Source organism: Epinephelus moara, chromosome 6 (genome assembly GCF_006386435.1).
Source record: "Epinephelus moara isolate mb chromosome 6, YSFRI_EMoa_1.0, whole genome shotgun sequence".
NCBI classification, from domain to species: domain Eukaryota; kingdom Metazoa; phylum Chordata; class Actinopteri; order Perciformes; family Serranidae; genus Epinephelus; species Epinephelus moara.
Window position 1 is genome coordinate 14,716,407 of NC_065511.1, and position 13,892 is coordinate 14,730,298.

Below are 13,892 nucleotides of genomic sequence, written 5' to 3' on the forward strand. Positions count from 1 at the left end.
CTATGTTGTTTGTATTTTTTTGTGCATTTTTAAGTGAATATATGGAAATCCTGGAGCTCTGTTAGTGGGTATATGGCTTACAACTGTGTATCACAGAGACTTTACTGGATGGATTGCCATGAAATTTTGTACTCATATAGCCTAGTCATGATCCCCTGAGGAGGATCCACTTACTTTTCCTTGAGTGTACCAAATAACTCAGTTTTCAAATATTCAGTGACAAAGACATCTACTAGTTGGGACTGGCACAAAAGTTTGTATAGACATTCATGACTCCTACGCGTTGCAGTCTGATAACTTCGGTGATGCCCTGACTCTTAGTCTAGCGTGACCTTTTGTAGTTTTCAGCAAAATGTCTCTGGACAACTGGTGGATACATTAAGGTGAAATTTCCTGCATATATTCAAGGGTCCTACTACAGGATGAAATCTAATAACTTTAACAAGCTCCCAACTTTCTGTCTGTGACCTGCAAAAGTATTTAACCTCCCACCAGCATTAGCTGTACTGTGTGCTAGTTAGCAAAAGTTAGCATGTTAACACGCTCAACTAAGATGGTGAACCTGCTAAACAAACCAGCTACGCATCAGCACGTTGAGCATGTTAGAAAGCTGATGGTAGCATTTAGCTCAAAGCATCGTTGTGCCTGATGAAAGTTCATCCTCACAGAACAGCTAGCATGGACTCTTACTGTGCTTTCTAGTACACATACCACTATACTGTTTAGTCTGCCAGGAGAAAGATTTAGTGTGCAACCAATACACAGTATGCTAGAAAATACCAGGCTGTCTGTTCTACTGCATCCGGTTGCATTTTGCAGTATGTTAGTCAGCATGCTTTACTGGCTGTTCTGAGCCACAACTCTCTGCATGGCAAACGGTATGTCATATCGACTGAACCGCAAACAGATGACAGCTGACTGACAGCTCATTAACAGCTGTCAGAAGCCACAATGATGGATGACAGCACATTCAAGTGACTGATGACCAGTCAAATAGTAATAATGGCAATATTACTTAAGTAAACAATATAATCACAAAGATTACCAGCAACAAAAGGACATAAATATGAAAATTAGTATGCCAGAGAAATATACATACTACAGTACTACAATACTACAAATACTACAATATGAATTTCCAATGTATGTGGTTATAACCTAAAAGTTAAAACTACATTCATTGCAAAGTAACACCAGCAGAGCTCTCCAGATGGATGCCATCTCTGGTGAAGCTTGGCAAATGGTTTACAGAAGCTATTGTCTCAATGTCTAATAATAAACAGCACGCTACAATTAAATGGTAAATGGCATTCCAATGAGAACAAGTTTAAGTAGGTGGTGAAGAGTGATTCAGTATCTGCTGTGATGGCAGCCGGTTAACCTGCATTTCCTTCAGACAGGAGGAACTTATTTGAAAGTAAAATTGTGTTACCCAAATATTCTAAGCTCTTTCTGTAAAAGACAAAAAAGTAAGGGTGTTTGTGTGTGTGAGACAGAGAGAGATAAGGTAAATGAGGAAGCTGAAAAGTCTTGCATTATTAGGTCTGATGTTACTCCCAGCAGCTATTATTGGCTCAGGCCAGGCAGGCCTGCTCAACCAGTTTGTTTCTATAGATCCATCTTGTAAATCAGGAACATGTCCATGTTCCTTCAGGTGCCTTGTCGGTCTCAACTTCCTACCTGGTTAGAGTGGGAGGATGGAGTGAGACAGAGAGAGGTGAAGAGAGAGTCAGCATTGTGTGTGGGGACACGTAGGCTACAGTTCTGGTCAGTGTTTACTGAGACACAGGCAGTAGATATATGTCAGAGTTTACAGTTTAGAGGAGGTGTCATTTGAGAAGTTAATTTCAACTATAAGCAGGATTTATTTTGAAAAGAGCTGCGTGAAAATCTTGAAATAAGGAAGCTGCCTGCTGGGGAATTTCCAGTTCATTTCGCGGTCAGTGTTAATAATCTCCTAGTCTTTCTTTTCATTTCAAGAAGCTTTTTTTTATGTTTCACTTTATTTCTCATATTTACAAAAAAACTTTTCAGATTGGGGGACAAAAGAATCATGATTATGGGTGACAGATGTATAAAAGTGATTTAAATAACTGCATGTGCAAAACCAATAACTGCGGATAACAAAACCTCAGTCAACACAATGGCAAGTGTTTATAAGACGGCTGCTTTGAAACATAAAATTCAACATTTTTAATTTGTCTGCATCTATAAATGTCATCGTTACTTATTCCTAAATCACAAGGTTGATGCTTTGAATCAGTAGAGGTTTCTAAAAATGAAGGTAGAGTTTCTGAATTCCTTAATAAATGCTAAAAAGGGATCAAATCATAGCTCAGGCCAAATATCTCATGTAACTAATGATAAAATTCTTGGTTTAGAATATTTCTATAGCTCTTTCTCAAATCAGTTTGATGGGTCCTAAAATATATAGTAGTTATACATTGTATCTGTATCTAAAATCATTATAGTGCAAAATACCATTTGACTGATTTTCTGCCTTCAGGTTATAGTGATCACCATAAATCTTTTACATTCATTCACATCACATTTAACATGAAGGAAACCACAAGGACTCTTGTAATACTACATGTATAACGCATTCCTTTATTGTTGAATGAAAAGTGAAGTTGCATTGTTCAAACATTTGCAGATTAGTGTATGGAATAAGAAAGACTGAGTGAAGAAAACAATGGAGAAGAGGAGGAAAGGAGAGATGAGAAAGCAGAAGAAGGTTTCTCAAAATTTCTTGCTGCTGCTGGCTGTGCTCCAAATCACCGCTCCCTCCTCAGGTAACTAACAACATGCAGGGTTTCAAAGTGTAAGATTGATTTAAGTCGTAGTTAAAGTGTCCAGTTCTCACTCACATACAGTTCAATACATTCTAAAACGAAAACATCCACAGACCTCACCCTGGTTAATGTTTTACAGTCTGAAAGAAAGAAAATCTTCCAAGGAAACACGTTTCGAGTCATTAGAATATTCAAATGTTTATGAGGGCGGTGAAGGTATTTTCTTTCAGGTATGCTTACGTTAGATGCAGGCAGCATTCACTTCCTGTAAACAGCACACAACAAAGATGGGTGGATATTTGTTTTTGTAGAACAACATCTCAACAAATACCTCAGTGATGATGTGCACAGTACTTTGTGCCAAATCAGACTCCATGCTGTGTGATCAGTTTGGTTGCTGCTGCACTGTACATTTCTTTTGGGGGTTTGGTTCCATAACTGGTTTCCTACATTTCCCATCATGCCTGCTCATGTAGTATCAACAAAAAGATCCATAGCAGTCTAAACAAATTGTATTTCAATGCTTTCTGATGCGAACAGTTTTAAGATTTTAACAGACTGAAGTGACTTAGCTGTAGGGGAGACTGGGGGCAACTGTGACATCGCAAATTGTTAAATTTTTACAATTATTAGTGATTTTATCCGATCATTTCAACTTTATACTCTGTCCTCCTTATTTCCCTCTCATAAACACTCACATTGTCATCCCTGTTTAAGCTCAAAACACTACCAGTACCACCACCACCTCCACCACCTCCATCACCTCCATCACCACCAGCACGTCAGCACCGAACCCTGCAGTTCTCAGTTACCGCACACGCCCACATAACATCAAAGTGGCTGTGGGAGAACCTGCAGTGTTTCTCTGTGGAGTGCCCAGAGCTTCTTCAAATGTCACATTCACCTTCTACGGGAGTCACCACAACTACACCCTCAGATGCCCCTCGGGCCACATGGAAGACATCCCCCAGGTGAGGTGGTCGCCGTCTGACTCTGTATTTACTCTCATGTCATCCTCATTTTCCACTCCCCTTCCCCTCAGCAGCACTGTCTCACTGTAAGATTTTAAAAGTTATTAATGCTGTTTAACATGCTCTGTTAAAGCAACCACAAGGGACTTTTATTTTGTGTTGATTTTAGCACCTCCTGTGGACAAAAGTGGTAGCACCATGCTGTAAATATCTTGATCTGGCTAAAGATGCAGCTTACTATTATCTACCTTTCAACTTCATACAATCTTTATGCATGCTGATCAGCCTGCTCATTATCACAGAAAGCCTTGGGGTGCTTGATTTACTTGACAAATGCAGCTACCTATAGCTGCATTAAACTAATGTTAGCCAAAGCATTAGCCAGCTTTGTTTTATCAAGCAACATGAATTCATAATTTGATGTAAAACCACATCTGCCTGTGGATTTCATGAATAAAACAGACAAAACAGGATGGGATATGAATCTTTTCAAATCTGCTGTTTCGCCTGTGCTCTATCACTGTCCCTTTAAGCTTTTTTTTTTTGTTCTTTGGTTAATTCTTTTATTTTTCTCTTTGCTGATCCTGCTCGAGTATCAGCCAATACCACAAAACATAACGTCAAAGATGACAAGAAAATCTCTTCCTCTTCTTTAGACTTTAAACTTGTTAAAAACTCTTTGTAGTTGCTTTAAGAGTCAAATCTTTGTCTCCCAAGAGGGGTCTGAGCATTTCCCAGATCACACCAAGTTTATATTCATTTAAATCTCTTATTCTTTCCTGTTCCCTCATCTGAACCCCTCTTCCTTCCCGTCTCTGTCTCCTGTCTCTCTCCTCAGGCTCTCTATGGAAGTTGTGATGTGAAGAATGGAGAGTTATTGGCTGTTTGGACCCTCAAGGGAACTTCTTTCTCCGACAATGGCACAAAAGTTGTATGTCAGCAGTCAAGGAATCCCAGTGCAGTTGTTGCCGTCCTACATGTCTATGGTGAAGACTCTTCTATTTCAATTCAATAGCTATTGTTTTGTCAACATGTTTATAACAACATGTTATTCCTTTAATATACTTGTCTACATGTTTTACTACATGGAAAAATGCTGATAGAGGCTTACAGTCATGTTCTCACTTACAAATCAGGATAAATCGTGGAATTACAAATAAACCCAGACTATCCCCTACCGCTGTTAGTGTCTCCTTAAGCGGTCTCCAAGAAACACTCACAGTTTCTAACTTTGATTAAATTTTGCACAAGCTTGTCAATCCATTCAGTCATTCTTACACTTAAACTTCTGTGGTAAATTCTCCTTCCTCACTCTGCACTGTTATCTCTGCTCCTAGATAACGGCGCCAGCTACGCCACTCTCATCGGCTGTGCCATTGGGGGCTTCTTCGGCATCCTGTTGGTGTTTGGTTTATTGTATGCTGCGCTACTGAGATCTGAGAATCTCCAGAAGTGCTTCAGTAAGTATACACTGCCTGAGTTTACTGGTGAATACATTTACAACAAATTGCAGACTGATAATGTGTGATGTCTTTGTGCTTTCAGGAGGAAACGAAATAGAGGATGACATGACCACAATAGTAACAAAGGAGTAAACAGAGACAGAAAGCGAAGCAGGACTGTTTTGTTGCTTGATGTTGCTTTGTACTGCTAACCAACAGAGAATAGAAACAGAAATTATCAGTTAATCTTTTGACAAAACTAAGTGAAGTGAGAGCTGGACTTAGCCTACCCACTGACCACTAATATCTTCACTTCCATGTTCTACCCTTAATAATTGGACTCTGCACACTTACCAGTGTATAATATACTATTAAGCACTTTACTCAATACATCAAAAAATAATTATGCCAAATTGCTCTCCCCACTTGGTGCAGTGTCATACATCAATGTGTACTGCATTTATGGTATAAATCATATGTAAAATTTGTTGTTGTGTCCTCTAATGTGGATAAAACAATAGGACGCCATAGTCAGACTGCATGTAGTGTTTAAAAGCAAAGATCTGAAGAGCAATCTAAATCCTAAATTTGAAATTTAAATTTAAATTTGAATTCATTGTTTAAACATTCAGTAGTAATGAAATATTTACAAAGGGTTTCCTGCTGATTAAGCAACTGACTGCAGCAGGAAGTGGTCACCGTGGTTCTTAAAGTGCTGAGTAAATGCTCGCCTGCAGACAGGCATTGGTTAAATGAGGAATAGAGGAGTAGCTGCTCTTTGCACTGTATGTACATATGTTTTAGTTTTATTCCAATTTCCAGTAAACTAAAGAAGGCAAAATACTCACTGGTGGGGGTCCAAGCTGTGTTTGTAATAGCAGATCAGTCAGCTGCACTTTTGTGATTTGTCCACTTGAGGGAAGCACTCACTGCACAGGTAACATGCTAGTTATCTATAATCTATATATATATATATCTATAATTTGTAAAACACTTAAACAATACTTCCTGTTTCTGTCACAACATGTTGCACTTTTATATGATATTATTCAATTAAAACTCTAATGAAGAAAATGTTATTCCTTTATTTGGGAATTAGTCAGTGAAGTAGGTCAGATGTGATGCTGCATTCTGAAGTAAATTTTTCTGATGCTTTTATGGTTACACAGTCTTTACATGAAGGTCCAGTTGCTTGTAGTTACCAAAAGTTACCAAAGGTAAACTCAGGGATGTATTTGTTTATATGCTGTTGCTGATGTTTGTTGTTTGAGCAGTCTTTTCATTCCTTCAGATATTTTCATGATTACTGTAATATGCTCTTGTTCATCATTTGCTCTCATTTTCTTTTTGGATTTGACACTGATGCACTTGCCAATCAGAGCTTGTAAAAATCAATAATAAAAATGATATTATGACAAAACAAAAAACTAGCTTATAATTTCTGATAGTTCGGATTCTATCACCCGTCCGCACAGAAAGTACATACAGCTGACAAAGTTCAGTTCCTCTCAAGTGCCTGACTCACCCTGTGATGTGCTGTTTGGATCCCTACGATCCTACATGACAGAATGTTAAAGAGAGGGTAAGATGCCATATACACCATCATCATTACACTGTACCATCCTGTCAGCACATAGATACATACTTCAAAATTTTGCATGTTTTTGTTGAATTCAGGCCCATGAAAACCTACAAGACCCAAAAAGTTCTGTCATCCCTCAAAGGCTCGTCATATCTGCACTGACATGATAAAATCATGCAGAGCTTTAAAAGGGCAGCTCACCACAAAAGACCTATTATCCCTCTTACTTTTAGTGCTATATCAATCTAGATGTCGACTGTTGGAGATATTGGCTGTAAAGATATCTGCCTCCTCTGACTTTTCAAGTTGGAAACCCAAATCCAGGGGGTGTTCCAGTTGAAATTTCCAACTGGGAACTCGGAAATGCTGGCTTTCCAGCACAAATGAAACACACCATTATATCTCATGCTGTCACAAGCATGAGCCTCTCCATGAGTAGATGCACACTTCCTTTTGCATGATGATACAGTTGGCAGGGTGCAGTTCAGTAGAAAGATAATAGTTCCTCTGTGATACTGCTCACAAGAAGGTCTTGTTTCTTTTCTTTTCTTTTTTTCGCTTTCAGCACATGAGCCGAGTGGTTTCATAGTATCCGAGAGAAGGCAGACATCTCCACAGCCAATATCTCCAACACTTGTCAACTCACACCAAAACAATTTAGACTGATAAATAGCACTACAAGTGAGAGAAAAAATATATACATTTTTGATTATGGGATGAGCTGTCACTTAAAGTTGCAAATGTTAAAGTTGACAATGTTAGAAACACTCTCACACGGCAACAATTGCAATTCTTTTCATCAGACATATAGACTGATAAATCTGGTTTTAATTCAACACTTGGATGTTTATTTCTGTATCTCATCATCTCTACATCACCAACTTGTGCTGCCACATGATGAGTTTTCACTGAAACTTCTTAATCATAAATGGTTTGGTTTTTTGCATGGGCACTTGTTAGGGAGACTAGCTGCAATTAATGTAATGTGCAGCATCATATGGAGGGGAAGCTAAAAGCTAATTGTGACCACCTGATCACAGCTTTGATATGTCTGTTGCTTCCCCCTAGTGGTGAACTGGTTGCATGTCTGCTTGCGTCAGGAACAAGTGTTCCGCCGTCTTTTGGTGTTGCTATCCTTTGTCCTTCTGACTTTATGTTGTTTTATTGGTGGTATATGGCACAAAGTAACAGAAACAACAGAGTTAGTAGCAACTGCAGGCACTTAAACATGCAATTAAAATGTAAGTGGGGGGAAATTACCTTTTTCCACCATTTGTCCTTGCTTCCAGAGCCCTACATATTTGTCCATGTGACACTTTACCATTCATTTGAATCTATGGCACCTCCCCCATTGTGTTACCAAATTCACAGATGCTTTTTATGACCCAAAGTCAAACAGTCTACACAGCTGCTCACATGCCCGTTGAAAAGAAACACACAATCGCTACATTACTTTAGAATTCAATTAATTCAGTACTTATCAATTGAATATGACAACTGGTATTTGACTGCTTGTGACTGTGGTCTTCATTCCCCTCACTGTGTGTTGTGACACCTGATAGAGCAGCATGGATAGGCTGCCACACACACACACACACACACACACACACACACACACACACACACACACTGGGCAATCAGCAGGAGAGAATTCTGCCTCGTCTTTTAGTTGATACAACAGAGGCAGAATGAAGCAACATGTTGACTCAGCTGCTCAGCTACACCTCGGTTCACTCATGATACATTCCTGTCATAATGTCTGATTTCTTCATGTTCTCCACAGCTGAAGATATAAGTCTTACAGAGTGTAGCATGATTGGCTACATTGGGTGTTTGCGCGACAAAAGATTAAATGAGACACCAGTGTGGTGTATTCACCTAGGATGTTCGTCCATTCATCTTGTTTGTCATTTCTTGGCTCCGAAAGGGGGAAAGGGTCCTATATCTTGTAACACTGACTAAACACACAACACTCTTGTCATGTGAGGACCCACCACTAAGTTTGTAAGAGTTTCCAAATATGACTATGTCTCTTATCAGAGGACTGACTGGATCTCACTCTGCTATGTGAGCTAACCTGTTCTTAGACCTTTAGTTGTTCTGTTTATGGACAAATATCCTGAATACCACCATAACAGAGACATGTCTGAGTGTGTGTGTGTGTGTGTGTGTGTGTGTGTGTGTCCACTGATAACCTACATTGTTCAGCGTGTGTTCTAAAGATGACCTTTACCTAACAATGAATCAGTTTAGCTTGCTACACCCATTAATACCTGAGGAAACATCGGTTAGACTATTGCAATTAAAGTTAAATAGTAACAAGTTGATCACATTACGATAGGCTTTAGAGTCTTTTTAACTGACCTACAACTAACCTCTAGTTTTTCCCACATTCATGGAGGACAATTGAGGCGATACTAGATTAACATCAGAGGTCTGGTTTTACGCCCTGCAGCATCGATCTGGTCCTCTCTGTCAAACCAGGCAAAACCCATACGGGGTCAGCACATGTAAAATCTGATCTTTGTCTGCCATATTTGTTTCTCTGCAAGTTTGAATTATCTTTTACTTTAGTAGAAAAAGGAGACGAGCAAGATTGCACTTGAGTAAATAACAGCCAAAATGCAGGCATTTTCACCCACTTAGGTTTTTGTTTTATCTCTCGAGATGTTATCAAAAAGCTAGTCTGCTGTGAAAATGTGATCTTTGTATTTATTTTAAAAAGCTAATAATATTTAGAAGCATCTTACATTGGTTGTAATTGAATTGTTGAATGTTGATCTTTCAATTTTTTTTCAGTTTTTATAGAAGACAGGTCAGTGGGCTTTTACTACCGCTGTTAGTGTCTCCTTAAGTGGCAAGGAAGAGCACTATGTAATAAGCCAGGGTAATTTCATATATTCACACATTAATGTTGCACTGTGCCTAATGATGTTGTGATGATGGGGATGATGTGATGCTGAGGAAAAAAAACTATATTCCACAAATATTGAAAGACAAACCTCACTGAGTATCCTCTCTATGTTTTCTCTCCCTCCTCTAATTCTATCAGTGACATGCCATTGACATGGAGCACAGCGACCTTCATTTAACCTTACATAATAATGTTACAGGCATCTGGTGCTTTATACAGACGGACACCAGAAACAACACACAGATACAGTGTGGCCACATTAAAGCCATACAATTATTTTAAGTAATCCCTGCAGTGCAAGTTAATGTCAACAATTTGATTGGGAGTTAATAAGCCACTGCAAATCTTTTCTCTGTGCTCTCCCTCTCTCTGCTTTGTCATCACCAGTTGCTGCTCTATCTGCTGTCAAATTGCCAGAATTGTTGTATTATCACTTAGACACACACACAGACTTGACCACACACATCTCGAAACTCTCTGTGTGTGCCTCTGTCATTCTCTATCTCCTGTGTCCTTGCTGTATTATCATTTGTTGAGAGGCTGATGCATGCCTCAGCTTTGTCAGCGTGTTACAGAAGAAGGTATAAATAGTCACAGATCACTACTGTGACACATGAATGCACTCACACAGTTCTGCATACATGCATTTTATATGTAGGGGTGACACCAACAAATCGGCATCAACGCACAGTGTGGGATGAATGGAGCCGTGCTGTTATGTGTTGTAATTCTACCGGCTTACTGTGTGGTTATTAAAGTAAAAATTAATTGATTCTCCAATTTAAAAAAAAAAAAAAAAAGGTCACTTTTAAGCCATTGTATGATTTTGAATCAATCCTGAGTCAAGCTAAATGATAATCCCTCCCTCCTGCCCAGGGTTAGTAAAAAAAAAAAGTGCCTGGCAACCATAAGACCAACACAGTGCAATCTATTCAACAGAGTGAGGAGCACTGGGAGATACCTGGATACCTGACAGAGCCACAGACAGCAAAGAGACAACAAAGGAGTCAATGGGAGAAGGGCAGAAATAATGTACAACACACTCACCCTCTTCCTGTCTTTGCCTCATCTAAAATTCTTCAGAATACACTTGAAATAAAGAAGAAAAATTGAATATCTTCTTTTTTTTGCATAGCTTTTCCGCTCCTCTGATTTTGCAACTTTAATATATTGTTCAGACACAGTGTAATGGCTTTAATAACTGTCCCTGGTGTGCCAAAGCAGTTAATCACAGGCAGTGTAAAGCGAGTTAAACATTAAAATATTAATATGAACAATTTGTTTCTCAGTGTAAGATTAAGAGCAGTAAGCGCACAGTGTATTAACTGTAAATGGCCCCTCTGAGACAAATTACACAAGGCTTACTCCATCATGCCCATGCACACACGCTGATGTTTATGGAATAACATTGCCACTGGTCTCCTTCAAATACGTAAACGCATCACACTGGACATGCTGCACACACCTAAGTTTATACCCCAAACAAAGAGGAGGGGCAGGCACTACTTATTCCAGTAACATAGAAATTACACACTTTTGACCAGGCAGTGTCTTGGGACATTCACACACACTCCTCTGCTCCTGAACCGTCAGCTCAGGTAAGCAACAGGTATGGTGGAGCAAGGCAGGATGGGAGGATGGGAGTTAGGGTTCAGGGTCAAGGTCACCTTTCTATGAACAAAGTTGATTGTAAGGGCTGTAATTCGTGTGTAATGTTCATTTCTGCTGAATGTGTCAGTGGGAGAGCAGAATGTTTGGCATTATCAAAGATAGATTGAAATTCGTGTGGTAGGAAGAGGCCCTCAGAGGAATTTGCAGAAAGATAAGCTTTTTAATTGCTTAGAAGATATAAAGAAAAGAAATCACAAACTGAATAGCAGACATGCTTGTGATGAAAAAATAATTTCATATGTTATGTGTTGTTTTTCCCTCCATTTGTATCAGGCATGTGGGCCTTCTGTTTTATAATTTCTGACATTGTGCCCATTTCCGACGAGCCAGAATAGTCATACATGGGTTGATTTCTGGTTTGTCTTGACTTGACAAGAGCAGCATGTTGCTATGTTTAATTTAACCTTGGACAACAGGATCAGGAGTTAAAACCATTTATGAAGCTCAGCACTGCAGTGAGTCAGTTAACAAAAGAGTAAAGAATGGAGCAGATGTTTGCAGAGCCGCTGTGAAGGACGCTGAACTGTAGAGTCCACACTAGTAATTAATTTTGTACAATCAATTTAAACCCAAGCAGAGAGTCTGTTCTGTCTGCTGCTGTTGTGTTATCTGAGAAATAGGATGCATTTTAAGAAGACAAAGACCTGTCCACAGTTTGACCTTGGCTAATGTCATGCTGGCTGATAGCTGCAATGACATTAATACACAGAAGACAAAGGACATGACTGAAGATAAGTGACAGAAACTGCGTGATAAAGAGTCTCAGTATTATCTTTGTTTTCATTTTGCTGGTGCAAAATCTATATCTCTGCTAAAAATTACATGTAGAAAAACATATTGGTATTGGCCACATCAAACATGTAAAATGTCATGAAACATTTCCATTGCTAAATTATCTAGACTTTTGCTATGCCTAGTTTAAATAACCGACTGGGATGTTTAAAGAAAAATCTGTGCATGGAAAACTAGTTTGAACCAGAGAGAAGCGAAGAGGAAACCTAACCTCCATGTGGACCCAAGGGTGTCCAAGATCAGTTAGAGGTTACAGTGAGGTTGTCATTGAAAAGTCCTGTTACATGCTCACTTTTCTCCTCCACTTAGTTTATATCATAAATGTCTGCAAAAACATTTTATTTCATGGAGTTGTTAATAACATGAGGAGGATAATAATCAACCAAATTTTAAAATTAAAATGAGCTATGTGGGTTTGTTTTGTTAAGCTAATCAGTGATACTTTTGATTATGCATTTGTACCTTGAAATTCATATTACAAAACTTTAAAATGTATTAAATTCTCTGAAAACTGTTTTGTGGAAGCTACATAACATAAGACTTAATAACGTCTATTAAACTTCCAACTGCTCATATAAGGCTGAAAATGAGTGACAGAAAAATATCTTTAGATACTGTAAAGCACATGACAGTGTTTGGCCCGAGGCGATGATTTTTTTTCACTGTAGTTTGAGTGGAGGTTGACAGAAAGTTGTCTGGAAACCTGCTGGGTTTCACCCTAAGACAAAAAATGATCCGCTGTTTACTCTCCAAACACTCAGAATGCATCCCTGCTGACGAGACACTGACCTCTCACACAACAAGGACATTCTTCCTGGGGAGAGGGAGCAGTGTGCGCTGTGTGTATATGTGTGAGAAACAAAGGGAAAGCGATGGGAAAAAAACGTTTCACTTTGTCTTTTATTCTCTCTCACGACCACGTTCTCTCCCCCCTCTCTGACTTTATCTGTTCCTCTTTCTATCTGACTCTTAGTTGTGCTGAAGATGGGACATCTAACTGTTGTGGCTGTTATGGCAGGTGAATAAAACACAAAACAGATGAGTCAACAAAATATTCCAGATATTTTGTTTTCAAGGCAATTTATGAGCGTACAAAAGCTCACCTGTTCAAAAAGTATTCCATGACGTAAAACACTAAGACCATATTTCTTTAAAACTCCATAGTGAGACATATTCTGCCAGAGCCACCAACTGTACACACTAAAGAAAACTCCCACTCAATAAAATTAACATTTCATTTATCTGATTTTTTGCAGTGTTCTTCAGCCTTTTCATGGAAACTGAAGCCAGTAAGCCCAAAACTCTACTTTCACCTCATCTTGTTCTGAGACTGGTCTTTTGAGAAACTGGTTTAGGAAGAAATCAAACACATTAACCTCTCTTTGTCTCCATTACAATGGCCAACTTAAAGGCAAATGTACTGTGCCATCTCAAAATGGATGCTTTAAAAAAAGACTAAATGTAACCCAGAAATATGAACCAGTGACCTTGTCAGTAGTTTGTTGGAGTAAAAGATCAAAATCTTGAATCATCCATTGACGTGAGTTTTGTCACTGATGTTTCTTTTCCCCTTTCTTGTCCCTCCCCCTCCTTTTGTGTTTGGTCTGCAGATCCATTTGTTTACAGTAAGTACAGACACTCCTATCTCCTAATTCATATAATCTACACTGTACAACCTTGCTTCTTGTATGGATTATAAAAAGACTAGTGCAGAGTACCATGTGTTTA

General features: G+C 38.9%; 1 protein-coding gene across 1 annotated transcript; it reads left to right on the top strand.

The window, feature by feature from the left end:
* The first annotated feature begins 1,692 nt into the window (after positions 1–1,692).
* On the top strand, positions 1,693–6,626 carry LOC126391704 (uncharacterized). Its single transcript, XM_050046608.1, has 6 exons — positions 1,693–1,939; positions 2,654–2,792; positions 3,510–3,763; positions 4,602–4,749; positions 5,101–5,223; positions 5,309–6,626. Exons 2-6 carry the CDS (start codon positions 2,693–2,695, stop codon positions 5,356–5,358), a joined length of 675 nt encoding a protein of 224 aa, XP_049902565.1. The 5' UTR covers positions 1,693–1,939; positions 2,654–2,692; the 3' UTR covers positions 5,359–6,626.
* Positions 6,627–13,892: the final 7,266 nt, after the last annotated feature.

What these genes read in the sequence shown, in the direction of transcription:
- LOC126391704 (XM_050046608.1), top strand. Translation starts at nt 2,693, where the DNA reads ATGGAGAAGAGGAGGAAAGGAGAGATGAGAAAGCAGAAGAAGGTTTCT. An exon ending in ACATGGAAGACATCCCCCAG is followed by an intron (nt 3,764 to 4,601) that starts GTGAGGTGGTCG and finishes CTCTCTCCTCAG; the next exon opens with GCTCTCTATGGAAGTTGTGA. An exon ending in TGCCGTCCTACATGTCTATG is followed by an intron (nt 4,750 to 5,100) that starts GTGAAGACTCTT and finishes CTCTGCTCCTAG; the next exon opens with ATAACGGCGCCAGCTACGCC.